Source organism: Corvus cornix, chromosome 26, assembly GCF_000738735.6.
Source record: "Corvus cornix cornix isolate S_Up_H32 chromosome 26, ASM73873v5, whole genome shotgun sequence".
Taxonomy (NCBI): domain Eukaryota; kingdom Metazoa; phylum Chordata; class Aves; order Passeriformes; family Corvidae; genus Corvus; species Corvus cornix.
In genome coordinates this window covers 6,126,189-6,150,553 of record NC_046354.1, presented here as the reverse complement: position 1 = coordinate 6,150,553, position 24,365 = coordinate 6,126,189, and the positions used below count along the sequence as shown (strand labels likewise).

At 48.8% G+C, this 24,365-nt stretch overlaps 1 protein-coding gene across 3 annotated transcripts in view; it reads left to right on the top strand.

Annotated features, from left to right (window-relative positions):
• Positions 1 to 7,528: 7,528 nt before the first annotated feature.
• Positions 7,529 to 24,365, top strand: part of IGFN1 (immunoglobulin like and fibronectin type III domain containing 1) — a 40,743-nt gene continuing 23,906 nt past the window's right edge. For all 3 annotated transcript variants that reach the window (XR_005603663.1, XM_039565427.1, XM_039565426.1), the window contains exons 1-9: positions 7,529 to 7,657; positions 13,304 to 13,441; positions 18,146 to 18,214; positions 18,667 to 18,789; positions 20,993 to 21,132; positions 21,682 to 21,781; positions 22,580 to 22,627; positions 23,161 to 23,206; positions 23,904 to 24,078. Coding sequence is in view for 2 of the 3 variants with exons in the window: in XM_039565427.1 (XP_039421361.1) it covers positions 18,196 to 18,214; positions 18,667 to 18,789; positions 20,993 to 21,132; positions 21,682 to 21,781; positions 22,580 to 22,627; positions 23,161 to 23,206; positions 23,904 to 24,078 (651 nt within the window). In the remaining variant the exon portion in view is untranslated. The remainder of the gene's footprint in view (positions 7,658 to 13,303; positions 13,442 to 18,145; positions 18,215 to 18,666; positions 18,790 to 20,992; positions 21,133 to 21,681; positions 21,782 to 22,579; positions 22,628 to 23,160; positions 23,207 to 23,903; positions 24,079 to 24,365) is intronic.

Below are 24,365 nucleotides of genomic sequence, written 5' to 3'. Positions count from 1 at the left end.
CAATGACTCCATAATTCTGTGACTGTGTGACTTTGCTTGACCCTGAGCCTTGTAGGAGTGCTCTGCCCTTGCATTTCTGGAAACAATGCTTAGGGCAATGTAAAGTGACAAATAATAAACCCTTTTCAAGAATTACAGCAGATAAATAAATCCTATAGGCCTCAGCTGCTCTGTGAAGACTCCTGGCTTTCCTGCCACCTTCTGACCAGGTCTGGGACCTGTGGATGGTTTGCCTGCTACACCACAGAGCTGAGGGTTAAAGAATATTTCCTGGGTGAAATGTTTAAGGAATTGCTAAAACCACTTGTGTTGAAAGGGGCCCCAGTTCATTGAGACTTATAAAGTTAAACTGGGGCCAGTCTTCTCCTTTCCACCTCTGGTTGAGCTCAGCAATCAGCTGACATAGTTAAGCTGACAGTCATTAGATTTATATGTCCTTTGCTTCTGGCATTCTGTCCTGTCTGCTGGGGCAGTTTGGGGCTGGTGACCTTTGTGGCATGTGGCAAGGCCAGTGAGTCTTGGCTTCTGCCGCAGACGGCTGTGGCTTGTTGTTTAAGGAAGTTTATTTCTCAAGGCTGTGGTCAGCAGTGAGCGATGCGCTTGTGCTATTTTTGCAGGCATACCTAGAGAGTCAGGAAGGAGGCCAGAACCCTTCCAGAGAAGACAAACTGCAGATCTCAATGCCCTTATCAATGAGGTGTATGTTCATAAAGGTACAAATTGTCCAGCAGGATAAATAAAGAGGGAGAACAGGGGCAAGAAAGGCGCCTGGAGTATCAGACAGCCACTTAGAAGATGATGGATAGATGGGAAAATACTACACCAGGAAGAGAAAGCTGGATTTTTAGTGTAAATGTGTGGGACAGAGAACTAAAATTGTTTTTTGGAAGACATGCACAAAGCCCAGAAATTTTGTTTTCATATACTTGCAGAAGGTGAGCAGCAGTAGTTAATGGTTTATTGGATTGCTCCCTACTTTTTAGAGCTCTTTAGAGCTTTCCTCTGGATTGCTGAGAATCTTGTTCTCTGTGCTGGATTGACCCTCCTGCATCAGCAGCTCCCTCTCTGCTCTGCTGCCAGTTTGAAGTGGGATCCTAGTCCCTCAATACTGCCATGAAAAGGTGGGAAGGATGTCCAGGAGAGCATCTCACCAGTGCACTCCTGCTCCCAGCAAGGATTGGGAAACTGTCAGCATGACCCAGCTGGCCTGAGGAGCCAGAGGGAGTCCAGACTGGTCGTGGAACTGAGGAGTACAGGTCAGCTGGTTTGGGTGATAAACATGTGAAGCTTCTCCCCTTCTCCTCTCCACTGAGGGCTGCCCAGACAGCTCAGCCCCTCTGGGGTCACTGTGGGGAAAGAAATTTTGCTGTGGTTACCCCTTCAAACTGGAACTCACTGGGTGCAAAGAGAGGAGTGAGTGGTGAGTGTAAAATGAGAGATGCCTGAAAAATAAGCTGAATGAAGCTGAAGAGCACATGAATGAGAGCATGACCCATCCACTGTCATGGTCACACACAGCTCTGAACCACCTGGGATGTTCAGTCTGTCAGTTTGAGAGACAAGAGATTGACAAGGACATGCTGGATTTGGAAATGCCCAAACTATGAGCAATTTGCTTGCCCTTCAGTTTGCCCCACAGCAGCAGCCCAGGTCTGTCTCAATGCAGGGTTAATCAGAGCCTTTGCGTGGGTCTGGTTTCCTCCTGCTCAGCTCCTGGCACTGGCATTGTCTGCCCCAGCCACCCTTCCCAGAACATGGATCTCCCTCATCCATCACAGTTCTGACACAGGATCCCTCTCTGACACCCACCCCTCCTTTCCTCCCTTCTCCCAGTCTGACCAGGATGGATGAGCACCCCTGACATTATCCTGCTCCTTCCAGTGATCCATCCATCCACCCATCCATCCCCCATCCATCCATCTCCCTGAAAAGTGACCTGCTCACTGTGTCCCTCCCCAGCCCGGAGCCTGCCTGTCCGTCTGGCCAGGAACAGCAGGACGTGCCTGGAGGTGGAAAACACAGAGCGTGCTGTGGGTCACCAAAGCAATCCAGGAAAACCAACTCCTGGAAACTGCCAGAGACAGTTTGTGAACTAGGCTGCAGACATGGGATCATCAGCCTGTTCCTATTCAGAGGCTCTGCTTTTCCCAGGCAGTTGCAAACTCAGCTGTGTTGAAGGGAATTATGTTGCAACGAGGTGACAAAAGTCAGTGGGAGACGTTAAAGGAGGGGAAGGTGATTTATTTGAACACAGAATGTTTTCATTCATTCAGGATCAAATACAGGTACCCCTTAGCACCAAGATGTATCCCAGTGGTTTTCCCAGCATGCAGGCACCAAGAATTGTGCATCCAGGTGATCCCAGTAATGTCAGGAAAGGCTCCAGGTACTCGGTACATCTTAGGTCTGGATGCTTCAAACTGAGGTGACTTGAAAAATGAAGTTTTGCATCTTCAGGAGCCTTGAAGTGGCTTCATCTTCTCCCACTGCCTGGGCCAGGCCGCGTGGCCATCTGACCATGGTCTTCCTGGACATCTCCAGTTCTGGGCTTGGCTCATCCCTGGGGCAGAGAAATAACTGGCAAAAGGAGACTCCCATGGTTGGGTTCACAGCTGGTTCACCTTCACAGCACAGCCCTAGCAAGGAACCACTTTGGCAGAGACTTCTGAGATCTTCCTTGCTGCAGCTTTGATCCTAAACAGAAGGATTGCTGCCTGTGCCACTTTATGAAGTCAGCATTAGTGTGAAAGCAGGGCAGTAGCTGCACCTGCAGGGATGAACCTGGATGAGTACTTTTGTGCTGGAGAGCATTGATCAATCCACTGCATGTGCACAGGAATCAAATGAAATTCCTTGGGAGAAGTCTTGCAATGGTTTTGAAAGTTAAGACAGTGGGATCTCATAGATTCTTTTTAGAGACTGAGAGAGCATGGAAGGGAGAAACATCTTGGTTTGGATATCTCAGAACAACAGAAACTCCCAACAAAAATGGACTTTCCTCTTCGGTTCCAAAGTAGGGAATGGCACATTCCTTAAATGGTACAACTTTTCCTGTCACATGCTGGGGAGTGAGAGAAGAGGGAGGTAAATCCCTCTTTGCTTGACTGTCCATTGCTGGGTGCCCTGCTTGCCTGCTCCCTGCCTCTTCCCAGGGCTCTGCTCCTGCCCTTCCCTCCAGCCAGGAACAGGAGGGGCACATGGGCACACAGGTGTTCCTGAGGGCACAGACTGGCGGAGGGGGTAGAGAGACCATCCAGGTCTGGAAACCAGCAGGAGAGCAGAACCACCGCAGGGGCAGGAGGGTTTATGGAAGGCAGAGTGGGAAGGGAGGGAGCTGAGTTTGAAGTGTGGTGCTAAAAGCCCCAGTTGTGCAAGAACTTGGGTGAGCTGATGTGTCACAGAAATGTTCTCTTGGAATCCAAGGATAGGGCTGTGAGGGCACTAATTAGGGCCTAACTGCCCTGAGCAACCTCACTTGGGAATCCCTTCCTACACCTCTGCCCATGGCCAAGGGACTCTACTTAAACTCAGGCCTGAGCCTTCACCCCCTTCCTGTGCTTTGCTGCAGTTGCATCAGTTTTCAGGTTTTCCTGAATTGTTGTTTGGTCTTCCCAGATTGACCTTGGACCTGACTTCTTCCCTGGCCTTTGATGATCACAGGACTGTTGATGGGGACACTTGAAGGAGCCTGTCACCATCCCCTCTCTGCTCACCCACTTCAGGTGCTGGGTTGAGCTTATCAGATCAGTAAGGTCCCTGTCCTGCCTCTGCTGGGGCTGCCCCTTCCACCAGGGAACGGCTTCCCAACACCCAGCTCTTACAGGGACGCTGAGGTTCCTGGCCTGGAGCGAGCAGTAACTGCTCCCACTGGGTCCCTGTCACACGGCAGAACAGGTCACACCTGGCTGCCGTGGGCTGTGTGGGGACAAAATGCTCAGCTGCCTTCATGACGTGGTCAAAGCCCTCACAAGACCATCAGGGACCCTGCAAGTGCCGGCCAAGCCAGAGTGACAGGGTGATGCCAGACCTGCCCTGGGCCAGGGCCCAAGGCAGCACTTGTAGGCTGGGCACTGCTGGGCGTTGTCTGGGCTGGTTCATGCTGGGGTGGGAGGTCAGGTTGCCCCAAGAGCAGTCAGGGCTCACAAGGGCAGGCTCCTCTCTGGCTCTGGGACTGGCTCAGGTGTGCTTAGGACATCTCCTTTCCACCTGAAGGAGCCTGGAAGAGGGAAATCAGAAACCCAGTTTGGTTGTCCCAGTTTGGCTATCCCAGTTTGGCTATCCCGATTTGGCTATTCCAGTTTGGCTATCCCTGCTGCTTAAGTACTGGTTCATCTTTAAGTGACTGAGTTTTTGGAGCGTTCCCATGTGCCCCTGCTGCTATTCAGAAGGTGTGATTATTGATCTGCTGGGAGTGGATGGCTAAGGGTGGGGGAAAGGGACAATAGTTGATAAAGAAGCTCTGGTGACAATGACCCTGTTTGCAGCTGAACCCTGTGGAAGGCTCCCAGTGCTTTTGGATGCTGCAGTAACTTCTCTGCCCCTCAGGTGCTCCCAGCCCTTTGGTCCAAGGCTGTAGGACAGCTGGGAGGGGAGTTCAGCTTTCCTCCCTGGGAGTGGGTAATGAAGGAGATGGATCCCCTGCACTTTCCCTGGTAAAGTTTCTGTATTTCAGTGTCTTTCACTTCATGTCCAGGTGTGTGCTGAGCTCCTGGCCATGGACAGGTCACTCAGCTGATGGGCTGGTTCTCCACAGGATCAGCCTCTCCACAGCCAAGACTTCCAGTACTCCCAGCAGGAGTGTGGCCTTTAAAGGAGACAGTGAATTGTACAGGCTCAGGTGTCCGAAGGGACTGTGATGTGTCACATTGGGTGGCTGCTTGAGAGGTGGCAAATGTCATCAAAAATAGATCTTTGTCACCTCAGAGAGGTGCTCTGCCACCAGCTGCATCCTGGGTTGGTGTGGAGCTTGTGCTTGGATCTCAAACAGTGCTGTGGTGTCTCAGTGTAGGACACTCCTGTCAACACAGTATGCTGGGGCTCAGAAGGCTGGCTGGGATGTGACAATTGTGACAATGTGTACAGCTGCCTCTGGTGTCCATGGCCACTTCTTTGGGACTCCACACTGAGCATGAAGCTTGAGAAGAGCACAGAGGGGATTTGTGGTCAGTCTGTCACAGCAAAGGCTCAGAGTTCTCAGACTTCACGCACAAACGGGTCATTTCTGTGTTTTGTCCTCATTTGTTGGAGAAGTGAGGGGGTTTTGTGCCCTCAGTACAACTTCTAGAAGACAATTTAATGGCTGTGTTCAGATATAAAAGGGGAGAGGGCCAGGGCTGGCTGAGTCAACAGTGTTTGAGGATAATACCCCATGGGAGAGTAACAGAATTTGTCTATGTCATAAATAACACTGAATGGCTTATTTTGGCAAAGAATTTTCATTCCTGACAAATGCCATTTTGAGACAACCAATAACCACCTGCTAATTTGAGATGAAATTAGAATTGGAATCTGATGTGCTCAGGTCAGCTTGGACGCAGTGTTTGGTGGGTTTCCAGTGGAGTCTCTCATATGTCTGATAGGAAATAATCTTTATGAGGCTGTCAGAGGCAAGGGAATACCCAGGCTTACAAGTCCTTGCACTGGTTTATTGGGAAGGCCCATGTCAGAGGATTGCTAAGTAAAGCACATTACATAAGGCTGCCCTTTGAGGTGCTGAGGTCTGGTAACTGGGACATAATTTTCAAGTCTATCAGAATGATTTCAGCATCTCCTGAGTTGTCAGTACTTCTTTGCTTTTTGAGGCAGAAGATGTTTTTTCTCTTCTACCACATTAAATGGGACCTTCTGAGTTTTGCTGCCTGTAAAGGTGCATAAAGGTGTGCAAATGTGATGCTTTGGGATGTGTCACCTGCACTTTCTGGCTTAAATCTGTTACAGTGCAAGCTCAGCAACTTGTGCCCCAGCTCCCTCCTCCACAGGAAGGATGTTTAGCTATGGAGGGGCAAGGTAGGAAACCCTGAGCAGATTTCAGTTGGCTTATGCAGTATCAAGGGACTGAGAATCTGAACTCAAAAATCTGGTTAATCTAAAGTAAAAATTAGGGAATGATATTCCCATTTGGAAAGTACATTAAAGTACAGGCAAACCTGCTGTCCTCCTGCTGGTTCATCTTCCTGCCTTTGCTGTTCCTTTGTACAGTGAAAGCTTTTGAAGGCGGGGTGCACCTGAGGTACAGTTTTATTCAGGGCACAACAGGCCCATTGCCTGGTGGGGGGTATTTCTTTCACTGGATAGGAGCAAAACCTTTGGAAATTATGTTTGCTTTAGGTTCTTGCCTCTCGTGGGCTGAGGCTGGCGTGGTTCCAGGCAGGTCTCATCCCGGGGCATGGGGTTTGCCCACCTTCCAGGCTGAAAGAGCCCCAGGTACAGCCTCTCCCACTGGCACCCTGGCTTCCTTGAAGAGGGCAAGACAGAGAAAGCTGAACTTTATCCTAATCTGCTTTTTAGAAGCACTGATGTGCTCATGTCTACCTGGAAGTATTTGCCTCTGAAATGACTGAATGGCATTCCCCCAACATGTGACCGTCCCTGAGATGGGCAACATGGGCAAGGAAATGCCTGAAATGTCTGCAACCTGCAGCCCTTTGGGTGACCCATGGGTGCCCCATGGGTGCTCGCTGCCCTCTGCAAGCTGAGGAAACTGTCTGTAACCTCTTCATCCCCTTTTACTTTGAACCTCTGTCTTGTTTTTCTCAAGACTTATCTCCATCACTCCAGGTGACTCTGGATAAATTCTCACAGCAGAGGAAGCCCTTACTAATACAAGTCTGCTGAGGTGTCTGATTTCCACCCTGACCTTTTTGTTCCTAATTCCCTCTTAAAGCTGTTTTATTCCAAAGGTGTACAAAGGATTGTAGGTAACAGCAGCTGCTCTTAGCTGTGTAACAGGAGTGCAGGCTCAGACTGCTCAGTGTATGCTACAAATTCACATTAACACTGTGAGATAAATTCACATTAACACTGTGAGCTGCTGCTGTGAAGGGCTCTGTCCATCCCTTACAAATTGACTTTTTAAGGAGTTATTTTTAAAAATGAGTGTATGTGAAGAAGCCTCATCTTTAACCATGCTTGGCCACTTACTTTTATCTGAAGTTCAATTCATCTGTTCTATTAGAGACCCTACTTATTCCTGGAATGGGTTTCAAACCAGCTGAACTCCAGTTTCCTTCAAAACATCGAGAGCCCTTCAGTTGTGTCAAAGTTTGTAACAAGTTGCTGTGAAGAGGAAACACAATCCACAGACAAAGCACCGTGCCACTGACTTGTGAAACACTGAAGAATTATGTTCATCTCAAATTTGCTCAGCACCATTACTGGAACGGACTGAAATAATAACGAATAGGAGGCAGGTGCCCGGGTGCCCATAAAAATCCCAATCCTCTGGATGTCTCGCGGGCTAACAGCCCTGTGACAGGCGGCCCCGCCCGCGGGCGGCACCGCGCCGGGACAGCGGCGGGAGGGAGGCGGCACCGAGGGAGAGCCTGAGGAGGCTCCAGCCCGGCCCAGTGTGACCAGCACTGACCCCCGGCCCAGCCCTGGCTGCAGCTGCGGCTGCCACAGCACTCGGCCAGAGAGGACACCCAGGGTGACACCGCGGGTGAGTGCTGGGCCCCTGCTCCGGACCTGCGGCCGTAATTGCTGTGTTTGATCCGTGCGATCGCCTTCACAAGGCAGGAGAGGTGGGGGGACAGACCCCGCGGAGGGACAGACACAGTGGGGGGACAGACCCTGCGGGGGGACAGACCCCACTGAGGGACTGATCCCACTGAGGGACAGATCCCACTGAGGGACAGACCCTGCGGAGGGACAGATCCCACTGAGGGACTGATCCCACTGAGGGACAGACCCTGCGGAGGGACAGATCCCACTGAGGGACTGATCCCACTGAGGGACAGACCCTGCGGAGGGACAGATCCCACTGAGGGACAGACCCTGCGGAGGGACAGATCCCACTGAGGGACAGATCCCACTGAGGGACAGACCCTGCGGAGGGACAGATCCCACTGAGGGACAGACCCTGCGGAGGGACAGATCCCACTGAGGGACTGATCCCACTGAGGGACAGACCCTGCGGAGGGACAGACCCTGCACAGGGACAGACCCCACTGAGGGACAGACCCCACTGAAGGACAGATCCCACTGAGGGACAGACCCCGTGGAGGGACAGACCCTGGGAGTTTCATTCCTGCAGAAAGGGGAGCTCAGTGACCCTTCTGTGAAATCACAGGATTCATGGAACAAGTGAGGGTGAAAGGAGAGAGATGCCCTCTCTTTCTCTATTTTTCTCTATTTCCATGTTTTTCTGTATTTCTGGGGGTTTTTTTCTATATTTCCATTTTTTTTCTTTATTTCCATTTTCTGGAGGGGGGTCTAAGCAATCTGATGTTCCCCCCCTTGGTGGGGGGGTGGAACGAGCTGAGCTTTAAGGTCCCTTCCAAGCCAAACCATTCTATGATTTTATAATTCTATGATTTAGATTATTTCTCCATTGGATGGTGGCATAATCTTCTGGCTCAATATGACACTTACTTTATTCTGGTATTTTAGTGCTGGATAAAGAGAGAGTGTGACAGTGAACAAATTTCAGAAGGAATGGGGCAGCATTCCCAGAAATGGGAGTCTCCTGGCACCTCTGTAGGTGCCAGCCATTCACTGGTGCTGGCACAGGTCAGGCACTACCAGGACAGTGTTGAGATTAATTCCAGTGTCCCACTCAGACAATGGGAAGGTGGCACATGCTGTGGCCTCTTGGGATTCTAGAGACAATTTCTTACCATTTATTTCAGTGTCAAACTTCCCAGCACATCAGGGAATGAAACATTAAAACAGCTGCTCAGGCTGGGGCTTGTTTCATCTGCCACCACTGGCAGGTTACAATAAATCCTAGAACTACATCAAGAGCTCAGAACTGGGGGTTTGCTGTGCCTCTGGTTTGAGGCAGAGAGGGGAACTGAGATAAATCCTTCAGTCTCTGATTGCATATTATTGTTTAATTTGCTGCATGCAGTGAGCTTTATTAACCCTCTGCATGCCTGAGGGGTGGTGTCTGTGAAGTGCTCCCAACACACCCAGTTAATTTTAGCTGGAGAGGGACATTTAGCAAAGCCCGATGGCCATGTAGGGCCAAACAGAAGTGGTGCAGGCACCCCTTGTTCCCTGCATTCATTAACACCCAGAGGGACTTAAACCCTTGCTCTCTTCAGCGTCTCAAGGTGGGTGGAAAGTCCTGGTGGAAGGACATGTCTGGTAATAGGCAGATGTTTAATCACATCTTTGGTGAGTCTTTATTAAACGTCTGTTGCCCAGTATTTTATTTTTGTGGATGGAAAATGGTAAGTAAATCCCAGCCCTGGGATTGGAACATGCAAGGAAGGTAGTCATGGGAGCAGCTATTACTGGGAAAAGTGGGCGTGTTGGGTTTGTAGGCAGCCAGGCTGCAACAGAATCCTAGACTGTGCTAGCAAACCCCTCCAGTCAGTCATGGATGCAAACACTAAACCAGTCCTGAACAAGGGAACAGAAGGAATTCTCTGTACTGTGGGAATGAGGGAGCTGATCTGCACTGTGAAAGCAGAGCACTGGTGCCTCCTGCACTCACTCCCCTGGTTCTGATCTCCTTATATTGTGTGAAAGTCAAGTGAACTGCACTGGGTCTGACCCTGGCTCTGTGTGCACAGTGACAGCAGCCCTCAGCTTGCAGGTGACAGAGGGACGCACTGGCGCCTCAGGTGGGGAGGGAAAATAACCACAGGTTCGAGTCTGAAACAAGTCCCTTCAATTTCTTCTGGACTCTACAGCATGGATGAACTGGTGTTAAGGGACTGGAATGGGAATGGGCATCTCCCACTGAAGGAAGCAGCAAGTACTCGGTACTTGGAACATCACATTTACATAAATTCAATTGTTGTGGGTAGGGAAGACTCACTGGGGCACGCACATGGTGTGACTGTTCCTCCTGCAGGTGCAGGGCATTCTCCTGGGAAAACCGAAGTGCTCTTCTGTCACCCAGCTGGCCCCTGGCCTGATGTGAACAGACACTGTCCCTGTACTCACACATGACCAGCATGACCAGCACTGCCAGGCTCACCTGATTTGGTGTAGTGTGTTGGGTGGTTGGAGGGCTGCAGGTACCTGTAGTCTTCATGAATTTGGGCCTTTATTCCATATTCCATACCCATTTTCTTGTATAGTGTTTATGAAATTCTCATTACTGTTATGTCAAGATGGACTTGGAACACGACCACTGAACTCTGCACATCTTCACCCATTTCATATGTGAATATTTCTGCCCCAAAGAAGCCTCCCTGCCACTGCCTTCACCCTCAGCGCGGTCAGGACTGGCCACCAGGCTGCAGGGAAATGGGGTGTCTTGGCTTGGTTTTTGACCTTGGTCATTTATTTATGGACTGAAAACCCAGACAGGGTTTTGAACCTACCAGGTCTTGGTTTCTTGAGTTCTTGCCCTTTCTGAGCCATGTGGGTGCCAAAGTCTGTAGGAAGAGCTGTGCCAATTGTCACTGGTCAGGGCAGGAAGACTTCACATCAGTATTCCAAGAAGGGAATTACAGGGAAAACAGAACATTGGAAGAGTCTTGTTTCCAGTTAAAACAGACTTTTAAATTCAATCTGAAATAACTGTCCTTCAGCTGTTGCCTCTTGACATTTCTTCACTGCCCTTCCTTAGGCAAATGGACTTTCTTTCAGGGAAAAACGTCCCCTCTGCAGGGAAAGCAGTGCCCACTGAGTGTCCCGGCCTTGCTGTGACATTCTGCAGGCTCCCAGTGGCACGTGGCAGCTCAGCCCTGGCACACAGGGGTTAACAGAGCCTTGGGTGGGCGGGTGGAAAACAAGCTGTGAAATGGAAGAAGGTCAGGCTCTTGGAGGAGGTTGCTCTGTTGCAGACGATTTTAAATTATCTGTCCCTCTGGAGGAGAGGCCCCAAGAAAACTGTAAAACCAGGGCTGGAAATGAGGCAAAGCACGATCAGGTGTGTGGGGGCAGTGAAACAGGAGCAGTTGTGGCTCTCCTGGGACTTGCTAGACCTCACTGTCTGTCTAATTAGGAATCCCTCAGTTACTGAGACCCAACAGCTAAATGTGATTGGAGACTGAATATCACTGGTGCGTTTCTGTGGGGAGCAAATGCCTGGAAAGGGAGAGCACATGGGAAGAGGAACGGCAGAAATCGCTGTGGCTCTGGATAGCTCAGGCCCTCTGAGATAACTCTGCTCTTGCTGCAGCTGAGGAGAGCTGAATTCAGGTTTCAGTAGAGGCAGGTAAATGCTTCCTGTGGGAGCATTCCCAGGGCTTACCCAAAGTGTTACTGTCTTTAGAGACTTGTCTGGCAATGGGGTTTATTAAAGGTGCAGCATCCAGTCAGCAAAGTCACACACTGCTGTCCTGGACCAGCAGGACTGATGTCTGATGTCTGAGGGAGCATCTTTGGGATGATCATTGTCCAAAGCAGGTGAAAATGCTGTGGGAGTCCCACACCGCTAGAAAACAGTGGCTGCTACTGAGAGGATTTCCCAGCAGCAGTCCAGATTTCCCAGATCCTTGTTGTCTTATTTTCTTGGCTTGTCAACTTTCAAATGGTTTATATTTGACTTTGTAATTGCTTCTACTTTTTACTTTTATATCACTGCAAAGGTAACAGGGGATGTAGAACTGAAGGATCTTAGCCCAGGCATCAGTTTTAGCAATTCCATTTTCTTCTGTTGACATGGTTTTCTCATGAACTGGGAAAGTTTAAACACTGTCACCGGCAACAATGGTCAAAAAGAAAGAAGGAATGAAGAAAATTACTCCAGAATTTAATTTTCATATTTATCTTCTTATTTGTTGGTTGAAATGGTGATTCCCAGCTCTGCAAGGGAGAAGTTTTTGATGCTGGGTGAGAATCTTCTTTCTCAGACTAGTGGAAATGGTGCTCTTTGTGGTTCTTCGGTCTTGATGCAATCTAACAGGAGTCTAAGCTGTGACACCAAGAGTTTTGTGTGTGTTCCCATTAGCCTCAGATTTTAAAATTATCATCTTCTCATAGGAAACCAGAGGAAAGCCTTGTTCTGGTTCTGCCAGCCCAGACAGCCTGTGAACCATGGCCATCACAGTAAAAATACTTCTCTTGCCACCTTCTGGAGCCAGCCCTTCCTCTCCAATTGAACATGAGGTTTAGTATGAATTTATTCACCCAATGCAAAGGACAGCAATGACTGGGGGCTCTCAGGCCAAAGTGAGTGAAAGCAGCCTTCAGGCCAACCAGGTTTTGTTGCCTGAAGGTCGAGCTGCTGGGAGAAGGGAACCTGCAGTCCCAGACTGGCCATCTCTGGGAACATCAGGAACTAAGCAAAGGTCCCTCTGCTTCAGGGGAGCTTTCTGAGCAGAGGAAGGAAGGTTTACAAGTTGCGAGGGCAGACCGGAAGCAAAAGATTTGGAGTCACAATGCACTGCACTTGTACTTCTGGGGTAAAGCTGTTCATGGAAATCCCAGATCCCAGAGTGCTTTGGGTTGGAGGAGAACTTCAAAATCATCTAATTTCAGCTCCCTGCCTTGGGCAGGGAACCTTCCACTAGTGGAATAAGTGGCCTTGTTGCTGCTCATGGGAAAGGGATCAGCCCATGGCTGTGTTGGAAGGAAAGGAGCTAACTGAGGTGTGTCTCTTGGCTGTAGCAGTGAAGCTCTTATAGAGCAACTGGATTTCTTTGAGGCCTCTTGGAATAGCACAGACTGAGGGACTCTTCTGCTGAGGCCCAAGCCCAGGCATGGCTGACCCATGCACAGATGCAATAATTCACTGGTTTTACTTCTCTGCTAACGAACTGTGAAATCTCCTGAGGACTCGTGGCCTCTGAGAACCCACCTGCTGGTGTGTCCTACCCAACCTGGTGTACACCCTGTCCTTTCCTTGGATCTGCACAAGTGTTTGTCCTTCTTTGAGGCACAAGGTCTTGCATTGGGGATGCAGCGTGGCCTTGACTGATGGTCGCATCTGGCCAGGCTGGCCCCAGCCGTGGCCAGCCTTGCCAAAGGCTCCAGGGCACCTCCCCTGGGCTGGGGGAGTGTGGGGCTATAATGAGCCCCCAGGGCTGCTCCAGCTCAGTGTGGAGACACCTGGCAGCTCCTGAGCACAGCCTCACCTTCTGTGAGAGTGGAGAAGTGTGAGGGGGACAACGGTTTGCTGTTGCTTTTGCCATTTAGTGACATTTATGCCAGACTGATAAGGGGCTTATCTTCCTTCTCACAGGTCATTGATATCTGGGACCAGGGGACCCGCTGGACGGCTATGAAGAGCTCTGTGCTCTGAGTGAACAAAGCCACCGTGGGCCCGGAGACGCAGAAGTGACTTCCAGAGGATCATCTCAGAAGCTCAGCCTGTAGGGTGGTGAGTTTGGCCATGCCACCACTGATTTGTGTGGGGGTGATGCAGAGCTGGGATGGGAAGTGACACCTTTGCTGTCACACTGAATGTGGCTTTGCGTTGCAGTAGGTCAGGAAGTGGTTGAACACATTCTGGGAGTGGTGAGCTCCTGTGGTGTTTGGCTCCTGTAGGGTACACTGATTCCCTGCGTTTCCCTGGGAACATGCCAGGCTGTTGAAGATCTGCTGTCATTGTCCCTTGGACCTGGCAGGGGACTCGTGGCACACATACACTGGGGTTCCTAAGGGTTTTTATCCTGGACTCATCCTTTCTTGGAACAATGAGTAGAGATACGTTATCTTTCCTTCCTGGCAGTGAGACTCTGTTGTGTTTGCTGTGATACTTGCTGTAAATCTGTTGCCTGTATCAAAGTCAGTTTCTGTTATGAGAAATCTGTGGGAGCGTTGTGGCCATGGAAAGGCACAGACTGACCAGTTCCCTGCTTCTCCAAAGGGACAGGGATTCACTGTCCTGCTCACTGGTGGGGCTTAATGGCTTTTGCTGTCTTAAAAAATAGGGGTGGTGTCTCCTCTTGGCCTTTGGTATCAGTGCCACTTTCATACATAAATGGGTACAGGGTATCTGGTTTGTGTGTCTGTGGATCCTGAGCAAGCACTTAGGTCGTGTTCATAATCCCTGGGGCAGAGGAGAAGATCAGGTCAGGTATAGATTTACCAAAGGGATAAGTCACACAAAATCTGATCCTTGGGCATTCCTCCCCACTCTGCACAAGACCTCCATTCATCACTGGAGAGCTTGTGACGTTCCCCCTCTGTGACCTGCTCAGAAGTTTTCATGAAATTTCCCTTCTGCAGTTCACTGGCCTTCAGTTCTGTGGTTCTAACCAAAGCATTTGAAATTTTCCTTTAAAATTCATCTGAAATGGGAAGACTCAAGCTCAAAAGATTACTTCAAATTAACAAAAAAACCACAGAAAGCCAACGCAAAGCTGAAAGAGGAATTTTAGGTGAAATATACTCACTGAGTATCTGGATCTCTGGGGTAAAGCACAGCTAGAATTTGACTGAGCACACAACAATTTGGTATCTTGTTTAGAACATTTTCTGTGTCAGGACTGCCCTGATTTTCATGATTTGCAAAGAGAAGTTCAAAGAGAATTACAAAGAGAAAAGCTGCATTAGGGCAGGGTCAGGCTGGAGATCAGCGAAAGGTTCTTCCCCCTCTGGGGGATGCTGGGCACTGCCCAGGCTCCCCAGGGAATGAATGGGCACAGCCCCGAGGCTGCCAGAGCTCCAGGAGCGTTTGGCCAAGGCTCTCCAGGATGCCCAGGGTGGGATTGTTGGGGTGTCTGTGCAGGGCTGGGGGCTGGACTGAATGACCTTGTGGGTCCCTCCCAGCTCAGCATATTCCATGATTAGATGCTCCTATGAAACAGAATGCTGCCTCTGTTGCGGATTATTTTATTATTACTGGTTTAGGTCTGTGCTAATGGCTTTGTCCCCACTGTGTCTGTGCTTGTGCAATGCCCGTGGCACATCCCGAGCCTCTGCACCCATCCCCTCCCCATGAGCCACTCGCTGCCTGTCACTTCCCTGAAGGTTTGGCTAATTTTGCTCACCAGTCTGCCAGCAATTATGTCACATCTTGTCTGTGTATTGCACTGTCTGAAGCCCATAAATAAGTCCTTGTGATACCCCCAATACGTACAGATCCTCTGACTCCCAAATGTTTTGCTTATTCACTCAGCTGATTTATGGCCCCAGCAATGGTGTCTAGCCATGCTCACAGGGAATGGGCTCTTGCTGTGTCTCATCCAGACAGATTGATGGACACACAGGACAAAGGGCACCCTCCCACCCTGCCAGGCTTGCTGCTTTATTTTGGGACATTAAAAATGTTGTCAGTAGCCAAGGGCTTGCTCCAGCTCTGCGCTCAAAGCCATGGAGGCTTTGCCTCTGTCCCCAGTGGGGATGTCCCTGCAGCTGCAAAGCAGACAGACTTCTGCCTGGAATGAGGAATGGCTGGATACCTGAACAAGGCTAATGCATGCCAGGGATGTGTTTTGCAGGAAAGTGAGAGTGTTGAGCTGCTTCCAGTGTCACCCAGTTGTGCTGGGGCTGTTGGTCAGCAGCATTTACCTGGGGAGGGGTGACTCCCTCTTGGAAGCATTTATTCCATTGAATAAATCCTCCTCATGAGGACGCCAATGTTTCAAGCACCTGTGAGTGAAGATATGAATTACACTAAGACAATTTTTGGAAGACTTTTGCTGTCTCATTTTAAAAATTCTGTGATTTCTTTTTCTAGATTGAACTGGAGTCAGAACAAAACCATGGTCATTCATGTAACAAGGGAGTAGAAATTTTAAAAGTAAGCAGTGGTAGGGTTTGATGACTGTGCCAACCAGGGTGTTATTTTCTGGTCCTTATTTAATACACAAGACACTGGAAAATGCAACATGACTGGATTCATTACACTGAAGGAATGTTCCCTTCATATCCAGCACTGTTATTTTAACCCTGCAATCAATGTGTGGCATTAACATGCTTCCTTCTCATTCTCCAGAAGTCAGGAATTCACAGGAGTTTAAGGACTCACAGGAGCTTATTTTTAATCCGAGTGAATTTCTGAAATCTTTAAGACTCTGTAAACTCAGCAGTTTATACCTAGTGAACAGAGTGCATGTTGTGCACTGAGAGATGGGGCCTGTTACTGCCTGTACAAATATTGTCACTATTTGGGGGTTTTACCAAACTAGATTTGAATTTAGCCCTCTCTCAGCACTTTCTAGTTATGGTAACACATGTCCACTGTCACACGAGGCTGAGAATGAACCATTCTGACATGAAACATTTGGAGATGTAAGGAAAGGCTTTGGAGCTGAATTTGGACCGCATTCCTGTTTCAGGGTAGCTGCTCCTCACCACTGCCCAGCGTGGAGGAAAGGAATCAGGAGTAGCAAAGAATAAATGCAAGTGTAACATAAACAGAGCTTAGGGGAAAGCTGCTGCAAGCTGGTGTCAGGTGATCCTGTTTGGTGAGTGTTGTAAGCACCAGGCATTCCAGCTCCAGGAGTGGTGACATGTTTAGGAAGAGACAAGAGGCAATAGGGGATTATGTTTGTTGTTAATACGGTTCAGTACGTTGGAGGACAAATTAAATCCATAAGAGGGTGATCAAGAGCCTCTCAAAATCTCAACCATTCACTGTGCAATGCCCTGCCTGGGGCAGGACAGGGTGCCCTCGAGTCAGCTTCTTTTCAGTTCAGTTTTGTGTTTTTTTCTTCCCACAAGCTCTTCATTCCCTTCATTCCCAAGTTTTAAGACATCTCCCAAGGGTTTACAGAAGTGACTGTGTGATGCGCCAGACTAGCAGCACCCAGATGAAATGCAAACCCCTTGTTGTGGTGGGAGCAGCAGAGGTCACCCAGATCAGGTCAGGAGGGGACAGGAGAGAGGGCTTGGCTGCTGCTCACACCGCCCTGTTCCATTTCCCAGTGCTGTTGTCCCAGTGTTTCCACTGAGGCCAGGGAGGCTCACAGAGATGTCAATTATTGCAGAGATTGGTAGAGTGTGCAGAGCCCCAAAACAGGGTTTGTGGTAAAGACAAAGTGGAGCCAGTGGTTTGTTGTGGGGAGGTGTCTGTGGCTCTTTGCAGCTGCTGAGTTATGGCAAAACACATTTTTGTTCAGAAGCTGACCCAGAGGTACTGTGAGTGACACTCTCTTTGGCCTGGCTGTGGGATATCCAGCACAAATTGGTTTTGTTCACTGAGTTATCTCTTACCTTTAGCTGAAACCAATTCTCACCCAGACAATGCGGCTTGGAGTTGAATGTGTGACAAGGAGGTGCTGGGGTCATCCCCCGTGTTTTCATCAGGTGCCAGGTGCCAGAGCTCAGCTGGATGAATGCCTGGTGTAGGTGTGCTCCCAAAGTCCCTGTGCCTTTCAAAACGGAGGGAAGTTGCATGTTCCTGTGTCCCTCTGTTGACGGAAGGAGTGCAGAGGGTAAACAGAGACCCAGCACTAATGCCACAGGCAATCCAATCTAATTGCTCTTTCAGAGCTGCAGTAACTCTATAGTTCCTGAGCATCTCTCATATGACAGGGAATCTGCCTTCCCAGCTTTCTGCGAGGCAGGGATGTGTTACATTACACACTGTCCAATTTAAAATACAGGGAAAGAGACTCCTTTGGCAAAGGTCCCCTGAGTGATCCATAACAATAACTCCTTAATGCCAAGCTCACACTTCACCATTCCCTTCTAAAGGCTTCTTGTCTGCTCTCAGGTCTGTTGCTAATTTAACCAAGCCAACTGAGATCAGGATGTACCTCTGCTCCATGCCCCAGTTTAGACATCCATCTCTGTGGTTTTCTTCTCAGCAACTGCTCTTGCCATCCATCAGAACCCACCACGTGAGTGCCATGTGGTGAATGTGTGCTTGAAACACGAGAGGAGGTCTTTAGAGGAAAGCCAGGTGACACAGAGGGATGCTGCTGGATGTGTACATTTTCCATTCAGCCCTGCTAATCATCCTCATACCCAGGTTGTGTTGGGCATGACAGGCTGATTGGCAGGTCTGTCTCTACTTGGCTGCAAGGCTGTGGCAAGTGAGGAAGGGCAAACTGCGGCACTAAAGGGCGCAGTGGTAAGGTCTGTCCTTTCCCTTGTGAACTGTAAATAATGAAATTATTTGTCTTTTTCAAAGGAGAACTTATAATCTGTTTGTGCTGACCCCAGAAAACTGAGCAAAGCATCATGAGCAGCCATCAGACAGGTGAGAGAACAGACACAGCTCTGGGGAACCTGTGTGATAACCCCAACTTGCTTCTCTAGCTTGGGGATACCAGGGACTGACACACCAGGTCATGAATTGGCAGTGGGGCCTTTCTCATGGCAGATTTTGTATTTGAAACAAGAATTGATGCAAAACTTTCCCTGTCCAAACCATCGCTGGAGCTGTGAGCCGAGGTGGTCCTGGATTAGGACTTTGGTTGCAGAATTTCCCACTTGGACACAACTTTGGCAAAGCCACCACAAAATCCCACACCTTAATGCCCAAGCCTTGGGACACATTTACAGCCTGTGGCACTGGAATGGGTGGGACCTTTGTGGTCAAAGAGGAGCTGAGCAAGAGCAGTTACTGCTCTGCAGGAGGCAATGCAAACTGAGAGATTCTTTCTGAAGGACAAACATGTTAATTGAATCCATTTTTTCTTGCCTTTCTAGTAAAAATCTTCAAGAAATCTTCTATCCCAGGAGTTGTTATCACCCAGTTTGTGAATGATGTTCCAGAAGGATGCAGTACACCTGATTTTGAGAAGAAACCACTCACTCTGACACTGCAGGAAGGTGAGACTCTTGACAAACAGGCAAAGCCACAGACGTGGAGGTTTGACTCCATGTCCCACCTACATGAAAAAATTATCATGATTAAATCAAGAGAGTTTCTAAAGTGATTTGACATGACCAGAAAAAAAGTGTTGTGTGGCCAAAGTCTTTGTTACACTGATGAAAATTCCATCAGTACTCACAAAGGTCTCCTGAGTTGTCACTATGCGTGTGCGAGACCAAAATCTGTTTCTTATGTGTTACAGCAAATCCTGTGAATTCTACAGGAAACTCTCAGAGGAAGGATTTTGCAGCAAAAGATTGAGCACATTGAAAAAGTTGTTGGTTTTTTGTTTTCCTGTTGAAATAACTTGTGCTCGGCACGAAAATCAACTGCTTTTTAAAGTAGGATACACTGACTGCAGGTGCTGTTTAGGCTACAGCAGCCTTCCAGTGCCTAAAGGGGCTCCAGGAGACATGGACAAGGGCCTGAAGTGCCAGGACAAGGGGAATGGCTTCCCACTGCCAGAGGGCAGGGTTAGATGGGATATTGGGGAGAAATTCTTCCCTGTGAGGGTGGAAGGCCCTGGCACAGGGTGCCCAGAGCAGCTGTGGCTGCCCCATCCCTGGAAGTGTCCAAGGCCAGGCTGGACAGGGCTTGGAGCAGCCTGGGATAGTAGAAGGTGTCCCTGCCCAGGGCAGGGGGTGGAAGGAGATGGACTTTGAGGTCCGTCCTACCCAGGACATTCCATGGTTCTGTGATGATTCTATAAGGAACAACATAAGGATCTTGCACAGAGCACAGAGCAGGCAGCTGATGAGCCAAGAACTGGAATCAGTGAAGAGCCTCCCAGGGGTCTCTCTGCACCTGCAAAGAGTCCTTTTGTTTCTTTTTTTTTTGTTGGTGTGGAGTAGCCTGAGAACATCGTGTAGCTCCTCTTCCCTGCCGGGACTGAACCAGCAGCCTGGATTTTGGTGTTCCACACTCACCTGTGGATTTCCAGGAGCCACTGAAGTTTTATGAAGGGGCACAGTGGCCTCTAGTGGAACCTGTCCCTCTTCCTGCTCCTCCACCTGCACGTTTCAGGCACTAATCAAGGCCCCCGGCTAAGTTTTCACCTATCTAAATTTTCACCTGTGTATATTTTCCAAATTACTTCACTTCCAGCAGGTTCTTTGCAGTTTCCATACAAATTGTTTGTGCATTCAGGTTGGTCACTGTAATTCTGTGTCTGTGCAGAGGCGCTGTGAGGGCCTTTAGTTCTATCATCACCCCACTGTGTTCAGTGCATGGCTGAGCTGATTCTCCTGAGACAGATGGCAAGCGTGGGAAAGTGCAGCCAAAGTGGCTAAAATGTAACACAGGGATAATCAACTGGAATGAGACTTTTTAATAAGAGATGGTACTGCTGGAAGGCCTTTTGATAAGGATCTGTTGGCAGGAACTTGTTCCATCAAATAAGTTTGGTGGTGGTGACTGCAGAAATGTGTGGGAAATACTGCCAGACTTTCCAGGGAGAATCTTTAACAGCGTTGGTCACCTGCACACCAAGAGTATTAAAAAAAATAGAGAGGGATCATTTCCAGCCTGAGCTGTGTCCATGGATAACTCACCCACACGAGTCACTTCTCTGACTTGTTTCCTAGTGTACCCTGGGGTTTGGAGCCTTTTGGAGAAGAGGTTTGTACTGGGCACTGGGAAAGCTGTTGGAGATTTCTGTGGTGGGCTGCAGGGGACTTAGATTCCTGGGGAGCAGGGATGAAGGAGATGAGCCCCCTTCTCTTCTCCCTCCCTTGTCTCTTCAAACAGCAGAGCCTGGTGGGTTTAGAGTGCAAGGTGGTGCCAGTTAAAGACTGGAGGAGCAGTGGGATTTGATGGAGAATATGTGTGATGAGGAGGGGTTTGGACATTTCATGGGTCAAAAGCAAGTCTGGGTTGAACTTGCTGTCGGGCTGCTGATTTCACTGATGGTCAGAGATGTCAGCAGCCATGTCTGGCAGGTCAACACAACGTTTTACAGGCCCTTTATGATTGAATACAGACAAAACCTGAATTATTGATGTGCAAAAGAAGAAGGTATCGTTATTTTTGAAGAATGTTTCTGCATAAAATAACGGAAATTACTCACTCTGGGGATCACTCTTGATAAAATAAGGGGCCAGGCCTGAGAGTCCTCATATTCAAGCCTGTCTGAAATAACTAAATTCTTGCCTCTTTTCAAAGGTAAAAATGCCATTTTCAGAGCTGTGGTCAAAGGTGTCCCAGCCCCTGAGGTGAAATGGTCGCGTACACGGAAAGGAATGGATGATCCTGCCAAATATGAAATGTCCTTCAACAGTGCTACAAATGAATTCATTCTGCAGGTAAAGACCAAATATTTCAGAAAGGACTTGTGGAACTGAGAGAAATGGATAGGAAAAACCTGCAGTGGAATGGGGAGAAGCAGAGGGGCAGCTCCAACCTCTGCTCTCTGTGAGCAGGGACAGGAGCCAGGGAAGGGCTGGAGCTGTGTCAGGGGAGGGTCAGGCTGGAGATCAGGGAAAGGTTCTTCCCCCAGAGGGTGCTGGGCACTGCCCAGGCTCCCCAGGGAATGAATGGGCACAGCCCCGAGGCTGCCAGAGCTCCAGGAGTGTTTGGACAGCGCTGCCAGGGACAGACTGGGATTGCTGGGGTGTCCTATCCAGGAACTGGACTGGATGATCCTGTGGGAACCTTCAAACTCAGGGTATTCCATGATTCTACACATCCCCAGCTCTGAGATAACACAAAGATAAGCAAACAAAGCTTTTTAGGACCCTTCTGGGAGCAGAAGGCGGCTCTGAGGTGCCACTGAGTAGCTGCTTTATGAGAAGCTGAAGGTGAACTGAACCCCAGCCCTTTCTGTGAGCACTTTCTGTGCTTTCCATTTGAAGATCAAGAGCCTGGTTCTGGATGACAGTGATTTGTATCGCTGCTATGCTGTCAATGCCTACGGAGAGGCCTCGTGCTCTGCTGGCCTCAGGATCATCCAAGGTAGGCCTGGCAGCTCTGGGCTCCTGTGGCCCCAGGTAGTGGTTTTGCTGTTTCTGGGTTGGGTGTCCAGGACTTTGGGTGTTCTTGGTGTGAAGGTCTGGTATTCCCCTCGCTGAGGACTTTTGGTGGCTCCCTGGCATTGTGAGCTTTAAGGCAAGAGGGAAGAAAGTGGAATTGTGCTCACTGCACTGGTCCATAATCAGACAGCCTGGATTTAGCGCTGAACTGCCTCAAACCTTTATTTATGTTGTTGAATAAATCAGTCCTTTGGGAGGGATCCATCCCTCTGCACCTGTCTCTGGACCTCATTCCTTCTTGCCTTTATAGTCAGTGCAGAGAAATGGGCACTTTGTGGGTCAGATATAACTGATATTCTTGGACTCCACTCGAGCAGAAGATGGATTATATTGGAAGTGTCCATGTCACCTCTGTGCCTTTCAAGTAAGTTTAGAAGGCACCTATCTGCAGTTGCCATTTCCACCTTGGCTCCCCATCTCTAAAACAAGATGTTGATATTTTCTCCCATTGTTTAGACCATAGAATTGGTAGGGCAAAAATGCTCTCCTCCTCTGTGTGGAGTCTCCAGCAAGCACTGAGTCAATGGCAATAGAAATATCATCTTTATAGATGGAGGCTACTGGGAGCAAATGTCAGATTGACAAGGAAATCCAAACTGGGATTCCCTCTTGCACTGGTAACAGATACAGTGGTTTCATGACTCATTGGTTCACTGCTGTTAGTCTCATCTTGTTCATCCTATGGCTTGTTTTCCTTCTGTTTTCTCTTATAAATGATCAGTTGGCTTTAAGAGGAAGGCAAAATATGTTCCTGTTCATGCTGCTGATGGTAAGTTAAAGATCTGTATGTGTATTATATTATTGGGGGGCAGAGTTAATAATACTCTGTCTGCCACAGTATTATTACCCCAAACTTGTAAAGACTGGAGTAAGAGAAGGATTAATGAGCCTCTAATGTTCTGTCATCTCTGCTTGCTCTTTACCTTTCGTTAAAGTGATGATTTTAGACACAGCTTTGAGCTGTTTTAATTAATGATTGTGGAATCATTAGAAAAGGAAAAAGGGATTTGGGGATGTCAAACACAGCTGGATCAAACACGTTAACATGGCTGAAAACAGTGGGTCTCTAGAGGGAAGCCCCTTAGGGAGAGAACTTCACTGGCACTCAAAGGATGAGCATGGCAGTGAGAACTGACTAAGTTTCGTGACAGTTTTTTGGTAAAGTGTGAAAAAATCACCAGAGGAAAAGAGCTCAGCAGAATAACCTCTTGTCTGTGGCTATTTGCATTATCTTCTTTGGGGGGATGTATTTCACAGTGCTGGGTATGTGACTGTTTGTTGTTTTCCCCACTCTGGTAACAGAGCTCAGGAAGACACTCCTGGAGTCCAAGAAGCTGCTGAGGAAGAGGTAAGGCTCTGGAGTGAGGGCCATGCTCCCACTTCTGGGTGTTTCTTGGTGGCAGGGGACAGCTCCAGAGACCTTCAGGGCAACACTTGTTGTGTCCAAAGTTGTGGTGAGACTCCCTATGGAGAGACAGGCCAGAACAGCTTGGCACTGCCTGTGGGACTGAGATAAACACAAGGTTCCAGCCTCATTTTCAGGGTATTTCCTCTGCACCCTCAGGTTCCCACTGGGCAGCTGTGTTTCTCTGCCTCCCTGTGTTTAGCTCACGAGTAGCTTCCTGTCTAAAGGACACCTCTCCATGCCCTGCTCTGCTGCCTGCCCCGGGGCTGAGCCCTGGCTCCCAGCCCAGCTGCACTGCCAGGTGCACAGGGCATAACCCTCCCCATCCCAGGTGGGAAACTCTAAGGATTGCCTGCTGAGAATGATCTCTGTGCAGAATCCTGACCTAGGATCACCTGGCCTGGGCCAAACTGTGCCAGAGCCTCTTCAGCAGTGTGGAAGCTGTTCCCTGGCACCATTTAATTTGTAGTATAGATGCAGAAAACCTGCTCTGGAAGAGTCACAGTCTTTCCTGCCTCCACCTACGGGGCCAAGTGAACTACAGGAAGGAGGAAGAGAGATGGAAGAGAATTAAGGATAGAAAAGCAGGACATCTTGTTGTTTGTGAAAATGTCTGAATGTTTCCACCCCTGCTTCTCAGGGTCATAGCACCAAAACCAAAGCCCCTGGACAAAGAAGCTGTGTGGCAGCTGTTGCTGCATGCAGATAAGAGAGATTATGAAAAAATCTGTATGAAATATGGAATTGTTGACTTCCGTGGGATGCTGAGGAAGCTGCAGGAGATAAGGAAGGACACAGAGACTGAACAAGACAAGGTAAAATAAACTGAAACCACTAATTTTTAACAAACTACAGCTTCTGAAAACAGGCTAAAGCTTCCTAAATTGCTTTGGAGATGAAAATTTTGTTGTATGACAATGATTTATGACATTATTTTAAAGAAGTTCCACTTCTTTACTCATGCAGGTGAAAATGCTGATGAATTTTTTGAAGCTCAGTTCACATATTTTAGGAGATACTGACCAAAGGGGTATTCAGTTGTCTCTGATAAGAATTTGGACCCCAAATTAAAAATTGTATGTCCAAGAGTAAAGATTAGCCT